Here is an 18,800-nt window from a genome sequence, read left to right as displayed (position 1 = left end):
TGCAGAAGGAGAAGCTGGGCCTAAAAATGTATTTAATGCAATAATAAGAGAAATTTCCCTAATCTAGAGAAAGAATTGGAAAACAACATCCAGGAGGGTCACAGAGCTCCCAACAGGCTTGACCAAAAGCGATCTTCACCACGACATATGATCATCAAGCTCTCTTCAACAGAACATAAAGAAAAGGTCCTTATATGTGCACGTGAAAAAATCAATTGACATATAAAGGAATGCCAATTAAACTCACAGGAGATCTCTCACAGGAAACTCTACAGCCAAGAAGAGAATGGAGTGACATATTCCAGATTCTAAAAGGAAAAAATTGTCAGCCTAGGATAACATATCCAGCAAAGCTTTCCTTTGTCTTTCAAAATGAAATAAAATTCTTCCACAGTAAAGAAAAGTTAAAAGAATTTGCCTCTTTCAAACCTGCCCTACAAATGATATTTAAAGATATACTCTTGACACACAGCAGAGGAATAGAATCCACCAAAACCAAAGGCAAATGTGAAGAACATCCCAGTAAAATAACAACAGAAGACTAAATCAATTAACCACCCATTGCTAAAGTGACAGGACCAATTTACCACCCATCCATATTAACCCTGAATGTAAATGGCTTAAACTCAATCAAACATCAGGTTAATAGACTGGATTAATAAAACAAAACCCATCTATTTGTTGCCTACAGGAGACATATTTCACCAACAAAGATCAGCGGAAACTATACCTCACAAAACAGTTTGTCTCTCATTAAATTCTTCACTGACTCATAGGTCATACAGTAGTATCATTTTATTCCAGAAGGTTGATTTTCTTTTTCATTTCTTCAGCAATACATTAGTCATTCACTACCATGTTATGTAACTTCGTGGCATTTTTAATTTCTTTTTTTCTTCCTGTTGTTGATTTTGCTTTGTGGCTTTTCATTTAAGAGGATTACAGTAGCTGTGTAATGGAGACTATTATATCCAGTAGCATATTATTTAACTTCATAGTGCCGTAAATTTCTATTTTCCTTCCTATTGTTGATTTTGTATTGTGGCTTTTCATGTAAGGGGATGTATAGTAACTGTGTAATGGAGACTATCATATCCAGATGTGAGAACACAATGCAGTATGCATCTCTACTTCCAGATCAAAGATGGACTTCCAATGGAACTGTTAGCTATATCTTGACAATAGGATGCTGGACTCTATGCCATTGTCCATGCCTACGATGACGGACATATTACTGCTTATGAGGAAATATATTATAGTAATAATATATGGGAATTCAGTGGAGGGGGAGGGTATTTAGAAGGGTGTTAGGGAAATTCCAAGGCCTATGGAACTGTATCATAAAATGATAATAAGAATTAAAAAAGAAATACAAAGACAATGAATCCAACCATTGTCAGAATCCAATTTGTTCGCAAAATGAATGCTATTCATTTCCAATAGCAGAGTGCTCATCAGAGCAGAACTCCATAAGGCTGCTAGCAGTGCCTTTGTTTCCTCATCAGTGCCAATCCATCAGAATTTGGGGGTAATAGCTGAGTATTACGAATCAGTCGTTTTTTTTTTTTCCTTGTGATTTTCCCTCTACACAAAATGGATGGGATACAGGAATTCCGGTTACATGGACATTCAGCTAATTGACATTTTATATTGTTAGTGAATAACTTATTCTCTACAGATTATTTTTTTAAGACTTTCATCATTTTGTTGCATGTACACATCAAAAACCATATGTCATAGTGTGGTATTAATCGGTGAATAGAATTACAGGTGCTTAAAAAATTTGAGTGATTGCATGAATATTAACATATCAAAAAAAACCTTATAAGGGCTCGGCATTATGATGCTGTGGGTTATGCTGCTGCCTGTAACACTAGTATCCCATATGAGGACCAATTTAAGTCCTGATAATGTGCCTGGGAAAGCAGCAAAAGATGATCCAAGTACTTGAACACTGAAACACGGATGGAGTTTCTGGCTCCTGGCTTTGGCCTGGCCCAGTCCAGGGCTATTGCACCCATTTCCAGAATGAACTAGAGAATGGAAGCTAACTCTTTCTCTCGTTCCCCCTCCCTGTGCCTCTCTCTGTAACTCTACCCTTTCAAGTAGATTTCTTTTTTAGAGAAAATACGAAAGTCAAAAATTGCCATCTCTTCTCTCCATGGCTTTGAACAAATGCAACGTTAATTTCCATTCCAACTCACTTTGAAACCTACAGAGACTGCACCTCAATCGTTATATGTCTATGATCTATATAGAAAAGTATTTGCAGTTTAAGCAAACTCTACTTGAAAATCAGGATATGATAGCTTGGAGATTCATTACTTCCTTTAAAAAGGATTCACCTTAGAAAGAAGTCAGATACCATCAAGTACACACTGTATGATCCCAGTTCAGCCACACTAATCTCCACTGATGAAAGCCAGAGCACTGGTGGCCTAGGTCCAGGGCAACAGTGGAACTGCATGAAGGAATGTTCTCCCTGATGGAAACGTTCTGTATCTTGTGGTGTGGTGGTTTCCTGAGTGTGTATCTATGTCAAACCCAATTACCTTACAAGTCATGAGCAAGAAATTTTATTGAGTCTTATTTATTAAGCCCTAAAATAGAATTGATTACACAAGTGAAAAAAGTAAGTCTATCTGAAAATGTCTTCAAGGTGGGGTGAGGGTGAAACGCGATCATGAACAGACTTAAACAGGTGCAGAGGTGATATCAATGCATTGCAGTTAATATTTAGTGTTCACAGCAAAATGTTCTCTATATTAATGGGGAGGGTACCAACAGTGACAGATTATTTAAATAGTTGAGATGATCTAAAATAATTCTTATGTGTTCATTTAGAACACTTTCCTGGTCTTCTTCAAAGCTGAGAAGATCAGACATGAAACGGATAACAATAGCTTATTGCAAACTAAATTCTACATCACCTGTGATACCAAAACTTTGCATCCACTGCAGAAAAATTATATTAAAAATAATTTACCTCTGCATTATTCAGCCTTTGAAATTTGGTCTTTTGGAACTCGCTACACTCAAATATTGAATATGAATGGGATTGCTTGGAAAATCTAGCATGACAAATGAAATGTCATTTCTCAGACCTTGTTTTAAATGCTGTGCATCAATTGACAGGTACCCTTTACATATTGTTCTCTGCTGGTTTGGGAGAAGCTTTTTCTGCTCTATGAGATAAAGCTGTTGAGTTTTCTCGGTGGTAAGTATATAAATGAGTAGGGAAGCCTGAGAAGAATCTTAGTAATATTGAATTTCATTAATGCCACCTTGTTATGCACATTTGTGGAACATAATGAATTATAGCTAAAAAAAAAAGAGAAATAAGGTTTTCTGAAATATAGCTTGGATGCTTATGCAAAATTCTTTTAACTGAGTTAGAAATCACTTGCTTTATCATGTGTAATGCATCTGTGTTAGTTCACAATGGTCAGTATTCTACACTAGTGATGCCAGAACCCTTGCACTTATTTAGTTGTTATCTTGACCCATTTGTTTTAAAATCAGGGTAAAAATGAGCACCTTGTTAGAAGAGGGTTGTTTAGAACTGAGAGGGGATGGGGACGGGTTAGTTTAAATGAATTGCAAACAACAGTAATGGATTCCCTAATCATCACAAATGGTGTACCTGGGGCACAAATCTATGCCTTAACCGCTCGCTTTTTATCATCATGCTGCGATTCAATTAAAATCCCAGGCTCTGACTCTGGTTGTGATTCTGGTGCCAGTTCTATCTCAAGCTCAGGATCCAGAACCGGCCCCTGTTCCAGGGCAGATCCTGATCCCGAGGCAGGGACATTGTCTGGCTCCATGATGGAAGCAGGGTTAGTGGCATGAGTGGACGATGGCAGAGTTGATTCTAGCTGAACCACATCCTCAGTTGGCATGGCTTCAGTTTCAGCACGTTGGGATTTTTTGGTCATTGGTCTAGAAGAAAGAAGTCCCAGAAAAGTCCCATTAGCAGCAACCTTACTTGAACATTTCATACACTGTAGTCGAAGTCAACTGTTATTTACGCTATTCTGACTCACTGTCAGACTGTATGTCTCCATTTGGGTGTTGAAAAGGTTTAGGTCTCAACATTCTAAACAAAGGTCAAGATGTACACACTAGTGTTTAGCAGGTGGGGAAAGTGACATCAGGTTGAAAAAGTTTAAAAATCTAATGAGGTTTTTGAGGACCATATGCATAGTTCTGTTGCATCTGTATCTTCCATCCCATCTAGCACAATAACTGGCACCTGACTGACATCTGAATTACTTCATGTGGAAGCAAGGTGATAGAAGGATGAGCAAATGAACAATTCTGACCTCCGCTAGACATGAAATAGACAGAGTGGCTAACAGCACGGGCTGTGCAAGTGCTTCCTTCTGATTGCCGCGTGGCTTCATGGCCCTCTCATAAACATAAATAAATAAATGAAAATAAAGAAATAAAGAAAAGAAAAAAAAAACTCTTGTAATGATTAGGACTTTGTCGGTATAAAGACAAGTATATTTTCTGGACCTAGGAGAGTTCAATGAGTTTATACACACCATGTGCATGGGACAGAGTCTGGCACATAAGGCTCAGCAAATGGTGGCCACCACTATCCTTTTTATATAAGCAATGAGAGTAAGTAAAAAGATTGCTCAGGTATTTCATGCCCAAAGGAGAGACCCACAAGAACTGATTGAAAGAGACAGACCTGAGAAATACTTGTATCCATAGGAAGACAACAAAATAAAGGCTTACTCAAGCTCTGTGGTGGCTTTTGAATTTCTCTTCCTGTCCTTTCCCTTTGATTTGTTTCTTGCGAAGCACACCACGGAAGCGATGATGGCAGCACCGACCAGGGTACCTATTAGGGCACCAATGATGATCCCGACTTCAGGGTCTGGAAGACACAAGCAGAGAGTGAAATGAACACACTGCCACCTCCTACACGTGCATTTGTGACTAGTGCGGAGTATCTAGGACATTCACACGGCAGGAAAGCAACCTTGCGTGATTATAAAATCCTAAGAAACTGCCATCTGGGCTGCTAGTGAAACACAACTGATTTGATCATGTAGCATAACATTCATATTCATTATGGGCAGAAAGAAAAAATGCGAACCTGGAGGAGACGGGATTGATTCCAAAATACGGTTTAGAGAAGTTTTCTGTGTATGCAGGCTCAACAAGAGAGTGACAGCAGGGAGTTACTGTCGGGCCCAAGAACCATGCCTCTGACCTAGGCAGCTCGTTTTGCCAGGCTTACCCAGAGCACGGGTGAAATGGGTCCCTAAAACCTGCTTCTCTCCCAATCCAGGCCAAGCTCATCCTGCCTTCTGGTCACTGCGAGGGGAAATGCTTCTTGTTTTCATAATAAACAAACAGCTGGTTTATTACGTCAGTCCCAGGGGGAAAAGCCATAATGAGCGTGAGGCAATCCAGCTGAGTGCCAGAGTTGCAAGCCCTGAGGTGCTGACCGGGAGAGACTGTCTGGATTATAAACTGCCCTCCCCTACTCCTCCCTCCACTGTCTGTCTCTCCTCCTACCGGGAAAGACAGCTTCTATTTTCAGAGAAAAGGCTTGGTTGAGTCACCATTAAACTTGTAACAACAGGAGCCTTCTGCCCCATTCTTCCCCATCTCCAAGTCTGGCTCCCTAGGGACTACTCTTGACCTTGGTTTGACTCCTCTTGCCCTCATGTTTCTGTTACCCTTCTCATGCTCCCTCTTCCCATCCCATCACCTCCTGACTTCTTACTCTACAAGTTAGAGATAAAATCCTTTGTACACCACTCCCCTCATGCCCTACCGTGTCCTCTGATAGAGTTAGTCACATCTCAAGTTTCACTTCAAGTTTCTTGTATTATGAATAGGTAAAATTTGGTCACAGCTGATTCTTTCTTGGACAACACTTTCAAAAACAAACTTCCCTAAGGTAAATAATTTCCTCCATTGGGGATTTGTTGAGGTGGTTTTGTTAAGTAACTGCATCATCACTAATCTCTAATTTCCAGCAAAGCAATTCAACTCTATTGAAAAAATAGACTCATACACATCATTGATCCATTCCATACGTTCTGCCCTCAGAGGCATCCTGGTTGGAGCCCTCACTCCTCCCCTGCATGATTCCAAAATGCTCTTATACCCACTGCCCTCCTGCCATCATGCGGTATCAATGTTTTCTAGATAAACAGGCCTTTCCAGTTCCTTACAGGCACCAAGCCACTGCAGTGGTGAAGCTACCACCAGTTCTTTATGGTTAATTCTTCTTCCTTTGGTGTCCTTGGCCTTCGGCCCAATGTGCAGTTACTTATTTGTTCCTTTACAGGAAGTGGGAACCCCTTGACTGTTAAGATAGCCATCTTCATTGATCTCTGTATCTCCATCACCTGGGACTGTCTTGGCCCATAGTGGATATTCACTAAATGCTTGAGGAAGGGAGGGAGGGAAAGAGGTAGGGAGAGAGGTGGGCACTTGCTAAACAGCACAGCCAAAATTAAAAAGGAAGTGACACTTAAGTAGGTGTGGTGTAATTATACATCCAGGAAGGTAAAAGATGATTCGAGCAGATCTACAGAAAGGCAGCAGGACAGACGGGAGGAAAAGAACTGGAAGCCAGATGGGAATGAAGGAACAAGCTTTGGGACAAACAAGGAAGGGTGCTTTGTAGGAAGGGTGATATGAGCCAACAGAACTTGCTCTGCTTATATAGGGTGTATATGGAAACCCAAATCCCATGTCAGTGAGAAAAGAAAAAGCCAATGAACAGATCAGATCCAGGTATTACGAAAGAGATTTGCTGAGACATCCCCTGTGAGGCTTCTCTTGGGATGGCCCCACCTGAACAATTCTGGGGGCCTTAAGTCTGCCCTTTTGAATGGTAAGGTTGGAATTTTTTTTAAAGATTTATTTTGTTCTTATTACAAAGTCAGATATACAGAGAGGAGAGACAGAGAGAAAGATCTTCCATCCAATGATTCACTCCCCAAGTGACTGCAACGGCCGGGGCTGCGCCGATCCGAAGCCGGGAACCAGGAGCCTCTTCCAGGTCTCCCACATGCGTGCAGAGTCCCAAAGCTTTGGGCCATCCTCGACTGCTTTCCCAGGCCACAAGCAGGGAGCTGGATGGGAAGTGGAGCTGCTGGGATTAGAACCGGTGCCCATATGGGATCCCGGCACATTCAAGGCGAGGACTTTAGCCGCTAGGCCAGGCTGCCGGGCCCTGGTAAGGTTGTAATTTACAAACATCCCAGTTCTGCTAATCACTAACTGGACGATCTTGGGCAAATCTGTTACGTCCTAAGCTTCCGCATCCTTTTGGGGAAGATAAGGCTAACAGGGTATTCTGTACCCTAAATGCCATAGTCAGGAAGGTGAAATAAGACAAAGTTCATCTCAGCATCTGAGTGTCTGGCCTGTATTTTGTAATCCACAGATACTAGAGTGGTAGGTGTACATTATTGTCACCATTCTTAGAAGAAACAAGGCAATCGGGGACTGGAAAGTTTGTGAGCCATATATGTTTCACATAAATAGCTACAGTGCCACCTGGATTTACCAACAGCATCACCGAGAGAAATTCAGCCAAATATTGTCGATGAGACTGTTGTTTTACATATTGAATAGCGATACCTACTTAGAGATTTTGTGAAGCTCAAACCAACCACTTGTTTTAGGGGATTTAGGGAAGTGTGTGGAACCCGTGAAGTACAATAATAGACAGTAGGGTGGTCATTCACCATATCAGCCCAGAAGTGATGCACACAAAGTCTCAGAGAGGCAGCACTGATCAGCCAGAAATCCCAATTAATTTACTTGGCTGGCAGGTCCAAGCTACTTGAATTAAAGAGAAACCATTAAAGTTGTGTAGGCTACTCACGTGAAGAGGTTAGATCAATTTCACAGGAACTGTTGCCAAGAAGGTTCATAGCAGTGCACTGGTAGTAACCCTGTTCAAAATTTGTCAGGTTTCCAATATCCAAAATGCCAGTGCTAGGGTCTGTGTAAATAAGGATACAGACTTTTGAGATCTCTTAGGCAGGTATAGATCACATCAATGTAAACAGATCATGCAGAACACACCCATTTTCCCACATATATTTCCCCTCTGTTGAGATGTCCGGGGTCCAGCTAGGCTCATCGACTGTGCCAAGGCAGCCCATCTGAGACCATGCCTATCAGCCTCCATACTCAGCATTGCTAAGTTTGCCTCTAGAAGTTGTAGAATAGATCATGCCACGCTCATCATGCTGGAAGTCATTCCTCTTCAGTCCCACCCCAACCCCACACAATTACAGGACACAATGGGGTCCATGGACAAGCAGCCTGCCACGCATTGAGGTATTGAGGCAAACCCCCATTGCCAAGGTTTTTCAGGAGCCACGAAAGACTATACTTACTGAAGCTTTCTTTCACTGGAACGACGTTTGCTCCCTCAACTTTATACCAATAGTACACAGGGGAAGGCGTTCCAAGTGTAGAGACACAAGAAAGAGAAATTGCATGCCCAGTTTCCGGTCTTCCTTGGATGCTACAAAGGGGTTTGGAAGGTTTGACTGCAAAGTAATGACAAACAGTATAAAACTCCGGTGTAATGAATGGTAGTCTGTGACAATTGCACACACCTCCTCACTTAAATTTTGAGTACTATGGTTGTTTGTTTTAGAAAAGGAAGTTTAAAAAAAAGTGGACAAAAAATTCTGTAAAAACCTATTAAACATTTCTCTGATTGAACCACAAGGTGGCAGTAGAGCACTTTAAATTCAGGCCCTTCTAATGGAGGCCTTGTATGTTAAAATATATCTTAATTAAAACAGCAAAATGTGGGGCCAGCATTGTGGCACAGCAAGTTAAACTGCTGTTTGTGATGCCAACATGCCATATTAGAGTCTCGGTTTAAATCCATCTCCTCTGCTTATAGTTCAGCATTCCTGCAAATGCACCTGGGTTAGGCAGTGGGTGATGACCCAAGTGCTTGGGCCCCTGTCAACCACATGGGAAATCTGGAAGAAGCTCCTGGTTCCTGGCTTCAAACTGGTACAGCCCTGGCCATTGTGGCCATCTGCAGAGTGGAACAGTGGATGGAAGATCTCTCCATCTTTCTGTCTCTACCCATCAAATAAATAAATACCTTTTTAAAATAACAAGATGTAAGCAAACACAGAAGATGATTAAGAACACAGTTTATATTTTAAAAGCATATTTTAAATAGAAAATAGAACCTTAAGATGCTTTGAGATAACCTGTTCTTTTGCAGAACTATTTTATTGACTGAAGCTGTAGTATTCTTTTCCTTTATGGTTTTTTCAGTAATTAAATTTATTATTATTATTATTATTATTATTATTATTGCTTTTATGCAACTGGGAGTGGCACAAAATGGTTGGAAGTTCTGGATTTGCCTGTATCCTTCATCAGTAGGGGAAGCCCATGTCCAGATTGGGGGGGGAGGTGTAGGTGTGTGTTACATGATGCTGAAACCTTTATTCCTATTTCCCTCTGCATGCATTTAATTATGTGTTTTCTGTGTGCTGGGCACTGCACTAGACCTGTAAGCAGGCAAACACAGTTTTGAGTTGGGATGGAGGGTAGGGGAGCAAGAAATGATGAGAGGAGCAGTTATAGAGTAGCAGTAGAGGCCGGATCTGGGAGGGTTTTTAAGGCTTGTGTTTTAGCACTGAGAGCAGAAGCAGCCAGGGAGGAAGCAGGGCAGGGAAGTGGTGATGGGCATTACAACATTTTAATAAGATGAACTCCAAAACAAGGGTGCCTGAACCAAAAGGAAGGAGCAGAGAGAGAGGCAAGAGGAAGTAAGAAAGTAGGATCAGCCAGATTGTGTGACAGCTGGATAGGGAGGGCGCAGAGGAAAGTGGGGTCTGCACAACTAGGAGCCGGAGGGTGCCGTGCCCTGGGCCAAGCAATGTAGGGGGAGGGGCAGGCTGGAGGGGGCGCAGTGATGAGGAGGAGGTCTGAGGGTTTAGGAAAGGGCCTCAGTGCCCAAGCTCTGTGGGAAGCCAGGGCGGGAGGGCGGAGCTGACTCGCCTCATCTTCTTTTGCACAGCGTATTGGAGCCTTAGTGTTGTCAACAGACTATGATCTAAAACTTTCCGATTTTGACACTCACCTGACTTATCTTAATTTGGATAAAAAACTCCCCAACAGCATAGGTGTTTTAACTTAGGCAAGTGAGCTCACTTAGGATACTGAAGATAGTTGGGCTAGTTAACTTGGCAATAGTTAAGAACAAAGCCCTGCTACTTTAACTTTTCTGGGTTTAAGCGATGGACCAGACCTTGGTGGACTCGTCTCTCAAATGTGATTAAGAAATCAATCTCTTGCTGATCCAAAGATTAAATAAAATAAGTCAAATAGGACTTTGAATAAGGAATTACTATGGGCCTCAGGCAGGACTTCTTCCCGCCACTAGAGTTAATCTTCCAAGGAAAATGCTGTGGCATAGCTAATAAAGCCACAACCTGAAATGCTAGCATCCTCACATGGATGCCGATTCAAGTCCTGGCTGCTCCACTTCCCATCCGCTTCCTTGCAAAGCAGTGGATGAAGGTCCAAGGCCTTTGGACCCTGTACTGGTGGGGGAGATCTAAAGGAGGTTTCTGGTTCCTGGCTTTGACTTGGTGCAGTCCCGGCCGTGGCGACCACTTGGGAAGTGAACAAATACACAGAAGATCTTTGTCTCTCCTTCTCTCTGTAAATCCGCCTTTCCAATAAAAATAAACATTAAAAACACTTGTTGTGTATAAACTAAAATTGAAGTATAGGTGAGGTGGTCACAGAAGGTGGCTGGGAACCCACATCTACTTTTAACATATTGGTTACTCATTACTATGTCAATTAATTCCATAATGATGTAAATTTTTGCTGATGGTATGTTGGAGCTTTCAATTGACTGGGATGATACTCTGCTGGCTCTGTCATCAGACCAGAGAGGGTATACCTAAGAAGCCGTTGAACTTGACGGGACAATAAGATGCTGGACTCTATGTTTGGTATATGCTTGCAATGGGGAAATCTCAACTGAACTTGAGCTGTGGTTATGCAGCAAGGTGGAGGAATCCACCATGGTGGGAGGGTTTGGGGAGGGGTGGGGAGAACCCAAGTATCTATGTAACTGTGTCACATAATACAATGTAATTACTGAAGTTAAATAATAAATAATTAAAAAATAAATAAATAAAAAATAAAAAATAAATAAAAAAAAAAGAAAGCAAAAAAAAAAAAAAAAAAAACACTTGAGCAGACATCTCTCCCTCTCTGAAAACACTTTTTTTGGTACCACTTATTACCAAAACACTTAGTGAATCACTTTGAACCATATAGATTTTCCAAAATTACTGAATCAGGATTCAACTGATGCTTGATCTAGTTAAAATCCTCAGTCAAATTTGGGTGAGTTGAGAGCAAAGCCATTGATCTACCCTTCTGGTTTATTGCTTTAAACAGAATTGGAATGTGTGGGGGGTTGGCAAAGGCTCACCCCAGAAAATTAATGAAAACGCTTCAGTGTGTTTCTAAGCACCCTGTCAATGAATCACTTTTCTATTGTGTGCCAAGTTGATGGAGGTAGATAATGTTCATTCCAGATTCTCACAAAGAAGAATTATTCAAACTCTCTCTGGGTCTTTTTCAGAGATTAATTTCCCAAGGTTGTCATAGCTAATGGAAATCTCTCAAATGAATGCTCATGCAAACTGCTGCTCCTTCGCTCACTGTTCTTTCCTTCATGGAAATTATGCCTTGTCCTCTAAACCTCTATTCTGCCCAACACGCTCTGGCACATCCTTCAGATATCAGTGCAAGGGCGTGCTCCCAAGAAGCCCTCTCCTGGTCCCCTAAACAGCTTTTAGCCCTTTCTCTGTACCCCCACAGCTCTCCCCTCTGGATCTCGTCTGAAAGCTTTTCTGTCACATATCTGTCTCCTTTACTAGACTGAAATTCGGCAGGATTCCCCCTCTATCTTTTTTTTGAAAATACACTTCTTTTTCTTGCAAAGGCAGGTTTACAAAGAGAAAGAGAGACAGAGAGAATGATCTTCCATCCACTGGTTCAGCAGTCTTAAAAATTCCCAGAGCATCTATATCTGTAGGAATTTTTGAACTCTCCCCAACAAGAAAACTGACAGCCTTGTCTGTCTCTTGCCTTGCCCAGGTCCTGGCTTCCCAAAAAGTATCATGACAGCATCATGTCAGAACTACCTGATTGCACAACTCAAGGTGAGGCGGGGAACGACCCAAACTGGAAGTTACTCTTAACTTTTTATGGAAATTGATTTGGGGATTCTCTGAGCTCTCAATTTCTGAAAATGAACCTTCTTGCCTATATCTCAGGGTCCTTGTCAAGGCCTGGGATAAAGAGGTTTGGCCTCTTCAGGTTATCTTTGATCAAAACACCCCAGAGGCAAAAGATAGCAGAAAAATCATTAGATGCTTAAGTGCTCAAATGTGTTGGACATCTAAACCTTCATTTCCCATCTAATCCCCATAACAAACCTATAATGAAGATGGAGCAGGAGCCACAAACCCAACTCACGATGCCCAGTGGAGTGACATGCACGAGGCCACTGAGTACAGAATAAACTTATCTTACAAAATAAGCTTATCTTTACATTCCATTTCCACGCAAGCTTACGGAAGTATGCTCGTGCATAACTTGAGCAAGATCAAAGATGAGATCAGCCCCATGAGGCTGACCTAGATATGGAAAAGCCCTTGGTACCACTGATGATGCAGTAACTGAGCGGAGTCCTTTCAGCACTCTCCATCATCTGGGCCTGCAGAAAGGCAATTAGCACAACTGTCCTCTTGGAAATCCGAACCTTTGAAAATGTCAACACTGGGAGCAGAAACCGTAGGCGTCCATCACTAAAACTGTATCACTTCCTGGTACAAAGCAAGCACCCCAATATACTAAACAAGTGAGTGAGTATCATTAGCACAAATACAAATAAATACAAGTAATATAAATGCAAACAAACAAATAAATATTCATCATAAAGGCAAATAGAATTTCTCCGGTGTTGTATCACGAATATTTGTGTGTAAGCAACGTTTCTCGCGGCTGGTTGTGGGAAGGAAGCAAGCAGAATGAGGTCAAAACTCAGTATCCCAGCCCATACAGTGTTCCCTCCAAGAAGAGAAAAGGCAGGGGAGAGTGCTCATACCTAACACACTGACATTGAGGGTGCCTTGGTTTACACCGACGAAGTCTGGGGGGTTGTTTACGTCGCAGATATAAATCCCACTGTCCGCCGGCTGCATGTTGGATATCGTGATGGACGCGTTACCTGGATTGCTGGCGGCTATAATTCGACCTTTAAACTGCCCGATAGCTGCAGCTTGTCCACCTTCAGAATAATAAATCTGGGACAGAAAAAGACCCAAAATGAGCATGAGAGGGTGTCCAAGACCAAGAGAAGCTGTCTGGAAGCTCCTTCTGTTAGTTACCCTTCATAAGAAGCAGTATCAGTCCCCAGGGAAACAGGTCCCCCGGCCAAGGGTTCTCAGCTCAGTGAGGTGCACAAGTTCCTCCCAGCGGTTAACACCATTAGCTGAGTTGAGTCCCAGAGCACCTGGGTGATGTCCTCAGGGCACTGATAAACCTAGCTCAGAAAGGAAAAGACAGCTGGAGCCTGCAGAATGCAACCTTTATGCTCAGACTAGAAGACCCTGTAACTTATTCGGTAAGCCTACCTGGAAGAAACTTGATGTAACACACAAACTTCTGAGACCCAAGCTATCTAGTATCAACATTTTCAAATGTAAATTTACCTGATCCAATGAGACTAATCTGGTTTCCTAAAAATCCAAATATTCATATTCTTTCACACACCACACAACAACTTTCAATAAGCAAACTTGAATTTGCTCTGCTGGTTGGAAGTGTAACTTTGCAGGGGCTGGCACAGTGGGGCAATCAGTAAGCCTCAGTCTCTGGCACCAGCATCCCATATGGGCGCTGGTCTGTGTCCCACCTCTCTACTTCCCATCCAGCTCCCAGCTTGTGGCCTGGGAAAGCAGTGGAGGATGGCCCAAAGCCTTGGAACCTTGCACCTGCATGAGAGACCAGGAAGAAGCTCCTGGCCCCTGGCTTTGGATTGGCTCAGCTCCGAACACTGCAGCCACTTGGGGAGTGAACCAGAGGACGGAAGATTTTTCTCTTGTCTCACTGTCTCTGTAAGTCTGCCTTTCAAATAAAAGTGAAATAAATATAAAAAAAAAAAAAAGGCCGGGCGGGGGTGGGTGCAGTAGCCTAGTGGCTAAAGTCCTCGCCTTGCACATGCTGGGATCCCATATGAGAGCCAGTTCTAATCCCAGCAGCTCCACTTCCCATCCAGCTCCGTGATTGTGGCCTGGGAAAGCAGTCAAGGACGGCCCAAAGACTTGGGACCCTGCACCTGTGTGGGAGATCTGGAAGAGGCTCCAGGCTCTTGAAGTCAGACTGATGCAGCTCCAGCTGTTTTGGCTGCTTAGGGAGTGAATCATCAGACGGAAAAGCTTCCTCTCTGTCTCTCCTCCTCTCTGTATATCTGATTTTCCAATAAAAATATATTAAATCTTTTTTTTTTTTTTAAAGAAGTGTGTGATTGCAGAACACAAAGGGCCTGACACAACATGTGGCACCATCCTATCTTACTGATGTTACAAGGATGAAACAAACTGAATCAGAGCAAGGTGGAACAATTGTTTAGCTAGTTTTAGCATCTTTCTCCTTAGTTCACAGAAGGAAACTCAGACTCAAGGAGAGCAAGTCTTGTCAGCCAGAAAGATTCAGCTGTCGTTATTATAATTTACTGGATTTAAAGATCTGAATTAGAGCTTCATTTCCATTCAGGATCATGGTCACGATGACAAGCATCACAATAGTATAATATGGTGTACAGTGTGGTCTGCAAGCCAGATAGCTGCATGACAGTCAAGGGAGGTGGCCTCCAGTCATGCCTCCAAGCCAGGTTGTTTTGTGATAAGAAACATAACCATGGAATCTCTCCAGGCATATGGGATGCTGGCACCACAGGTGGAAATACAGCCTGGCACTCCATGGCTCTGCTGCTAGAAAATTCAATATATTTTTAAACTTAGGTAGAAATGTACACTTTGAGGGAAAGTTTGAAAAAAATATTTAAGGGAAATAAAATCTGTCATCTCTTATTTGTTTTTTGACTTCAATGTTTCCTTGGGACTGATGTTGTGGCATAGAGTTTAAAGTCGCCACCTGTAATGCTGGCATGCCACATGGACACCAGTTCAAATTCAACCTGCTCCGCTTCTGATTCTGCTGCTTGTTAATGTGCTTGAGAAGCAGCAGAAGACGGTCCTACAGCCATGTGAGAGACTGAGAAGAAGCTCCTGGCTTCAGCTTGCACCAGCCTTGGCTGTTACATCTATTTAGGGAGTATACCAATGGATGGGAGATCTCTCTATTTCTTCCTCTATCTCTTTAACTTTGATTTTCAAATAAATAATAAATCTTTGTATCATGAAAATAGGAAATTACTCATGTTATATAAAAGTTTAAAAAACAGTAACTAAATGTTTTGTTTCCTGCTCTAAATGTGATCCTTTATAATCCATTCATATCTTTTTAAACTACAAGCTTCTATCCTAGAATGGTCTTATTTTGACTTTTAAACTAGAGAACAAGTATTTAAGCAGGACAAGAAGAGATCCAACTCACCGCAGGTTTGATACCTTCATTTGGCTTGCCATCCATGTCGTCCCGCTTAATTTCAAAATCGAATGTCCTGTTGTCTCTTACCTGTAATACTGTCTGCTGTGCATCAAGACAGTCTCATACAGCCTGAACGTCTGGCCAAGGAGACCAGGGACAAATCAGCCCTGCCTAATCACCTCCCTATGACATACAGCATCAGTTCTGCCTGAGGCTCACAGTTAGCTGCAGAAGATCCAAGTGAGGGGTCCTTGTTCCTGCAGAAATCGTGGGCCTTGAAAATAGGTTGTAGGCCAGGACTTGGATGTGAAAAAACAAATTACTATGAAAGCTTCATGGTTGGGCAGGAAATGCAGGTGAAATGAGTAAATAAACAGTGCAGGCACTGGACCAGTAACTTATCTACAACAGGGCCCCATATCATGCTTTCTGCTTTAGCTCTTCACACTGTGATTTAATAAATTTGGGGCTGGCACTGTGGCATTGTGGATAAATCTGCCACCTGCAGCACAGGTATCTCATATGGGTGCTAATTTCAGTCCCTGCCCCCAAAATAAAAATGGCAGTAAGGAGGACTAACAAAAGAGATGCAAAAGCGGAAGGCATCGGCTTAAGGGTGCTATGTGGGAAGGAAAGCCCCCAAGACTGGACAGTGGCCAGACACAGAACTGGAGGGGCTTTCTGTTAGGGAAAACCCATGTTGTTACACTGTCCTTAGAAGCAAATAAGAAAAACATGGTTTCCTAAAATGGCTTATCTAACCACCCAGGAAGGACTACAACCTGAGTCCTTTTCCACAAAAGGCTAACTTTTTCAAAAACATCAAAGCTGAAGAATTTCAATAGCCAGAGCTCAGCCCGTGATCCTATGTAGCTTGCCCACTTTTAAAAGAGTATTGCCAAGGGGCTGGCATTGTGATGCAGCGAGTTAAGCTGCTGTCTGCAGCACTGGTATCCCATATAGGCACCGGGTTGTGTCCTTGTTGCTCTGATTCCCACTCAACTCCTCTCTGTGTGTAACGCTGTATTTCAAATAAATAGATAAATAAGCTTTAAAAGAGCATTGCCAATATAGAGATCAAAGCAATCAAGGTCCAGAAAACCCATAGGTGTTTAACTGACCACACCCAAAAGGCGGAGGTGGGGAGCCAGGGGTGAATCCTACTTTAAGAAAATCCATCTAAGTATTCCTTCCTTTAAGTAGTGCTTGTTAACTTGACCCACTTGCCATTTACATCTGTGTTCAAGGCATACTGCCCTACCTTCTTGCAAGGTACCCTCTGCCCAAACCCTTTTGTGATGCTGGAGGCCGATATGTGCGCTCACCGATCTTCCAGATCACTTCGTTCCTGGTTTCTAAGTCTAAACAAGCTTCAAGAGCCAGTTACATGCTGGAAACAAGGGAAAGGCCCCAGGAAGGGCTGGTGGGCAGTGGCAAGACTCAGAGGGGATAGTGGGGACTGTGATGAACTAGGGAGCCAGTGCAATGAAGAATTCCAACTGTGCAAACACAATACCTGACTGGCTAATGCAAATATAGGGGGTCTTTAAAAAGGTCATGGAAAATGTGATTGCTAAACACAAGTGCATAAACTTTAAAGCCTTTTGCACCGAAATGACCTTTTCCCACAAGCTTTTTGAAGTATTCCTATGGTCCATGGCCAAAGCTGGCCCAGAGGGCTGTTTTCGTGAACCCTCTATGAGAGGGAAGGACACTGAGTCCCCAGTATAGGAAGTGATTTTCCCAAGGTCACATAATTTGCAGCCAGGCCTGGAATCCAGACCTCTTGATCTACATGGAATTCAGGAAGATAGTTACTCAGAGCCTTGTCTGGAGTGAGGAGGAGGATTCTCATGCACTCCCACCCTCTTTGGGGCCATTTCAAAGATTTCTCTTTGCTCTGGATGCCTCTTGGGCTGAGGGCGCTTGCCACGTGATGCTGTCCACGTTTGCCAGCTGCCTGTCTTGCAGACCTCTGGGTTCTTAACAGAGCAGCCCTTTCCCTCCCTACTGTGCCAAGTCCCTATTCACAGGAGGCCGGCCATGCAGCTGCGTGCCAGATTTGTCCTAAAAGATTGTTTCCTTGGCTTTGTGACATTGCTCTCTAACTAGAGGCTTGGCATTTAAACAAGAAGGGTTGGGAGAATTCTGTCTGCTTTCTATTTGAGTCCAAGTTGCTGTTCCCAATTGCTTTGAGCTCCCAGAAAAGCTCTTATAGTTTCCTTCTGGGGAGTGCTTAGAAGTCCACAGCAACTCACACGTGCTCTCCCTTTCAACTTTGTGGAGGTGAAGGGACAAGGGTTTCAAGCCCAGAATGTTCTCTAGGCTGCACATGGAGGGGCTGGGATTGCACATGGAAAGAGCAGAATACCAAAGGATGACTTCTCCCTTGAGCCACTTACTTGCCAGCTTTCCATTTGCCTGAAGTATCTGCCTTTTGAGTCACTACTTCAACTTTGAGCTATGTGTGGACAATCCTTGCATGCATGCGGTTCTTTGGAAGAGAACAAACAAGCTACGAGCAATCCCTAATACCTTAGCTGTATATCAATTTATCATACTTATCAACAATACTTTAGGGAATGGGACACAGGCCAGACAAGCTTGGATAAAGTGGAGGAAAGATATTTCAGTGTTTCCCCAGAGAGTAACACTCACATTTTGGGCAGATGATTTTTTTGTTCAGTGTGTCCTATACATGCAGAACATATGGTATTGCTAACCATCACCTGAGAAATGTCAGTAGTGACTCCTATTCCCAACAGTCAAACCAACACTGCTTCCATCCTCAAATGGTCCCTAGGAGATTGAACACCTCAGGTTGGACTATCTGAAAAGCTGGGGGACATAAAAAAAATTGGTCCTGGGAAACATGTTCAAATTATGCATGTATCTGTGAGGATATGAGGATGGCAAAAGATTTCTTTCTGCAAAATATTCTAGAATACTAAGAGACCTGGCAAAGTAGGGTGAAAATGTATCCTGTCCACGGATAGGTGAATTCTCTCTAGTTTTACCAGTAACAGGTTGTGAGGAAGAAAAGGCCACATCCAATTTCCTTACTAGCCTACTTGTGTGAAGCCTAAAGTTTGCAGGGAATACTCTCCACGAACAGACAAAACAAA

At 42.7% G+C, this 18,800-nt stretch overlaps 1 protein-coding gene across 1 annotated transcript in view; it reads right to left on the bottom strand.

Moving 5' to 3' along the window:
• Window positions 1-2,560: 2,560 nt before the first annotated feature.
• Window positions 2,561-18,800, bottom strand: part of VSIG1 (V-set and immunoglobulin domain containing 1) — a 33,008-nt gene continuing 16,768 nt past the window's right edge. The window contains exons 3-7 of the mRNA XM_058658971.1: window positions 13,169-13,367; window positions 8,391-8,546; window positions 7,871-7,990; window positions 4,750-4,891; window positions 2,561-3,942 (exon numbers count right to left, since the gene is read on the bottom strand). Of these exons, the coding sequence (XP_058514954.1) occupies window positions 3,657-3,942; window positions 4,750-4,891; window positions 7,871-7,990; window positions 8,391-8,546; window positions 13,169-13,367 (903 nt within the window). The 3' untranslated portion in view covers window positions 2,561-3,656. The remainder of the gene's footprint in view (window positions 3,943-4,749; window positions 4,892-7,870; window positions 7,991-8,390; window positions 8,547-13,168; window positions 13,368-18,800) is intronic.

The sequence above is a fragment of the Ochotona princeps genome, chromosome X, assembly GCF_030435755.1.
Source record: "Ochotona princeps isolate mOchPri1 chromosome X, mOchPri1.hap1, whole genome shotgun sequence".
NCBI classification, from domain to species: domain Eukaryota; kingdom Metazoa; phylum Chordata; class Mammalia; order Lagomorpha; family Ochotonidae; genus Ochotona; species Ochotona princeps.
Note: the sequence above shows the minus strand (reverse complement) of the source record. Positions and strands in the feature narration are given on the sequence as shown.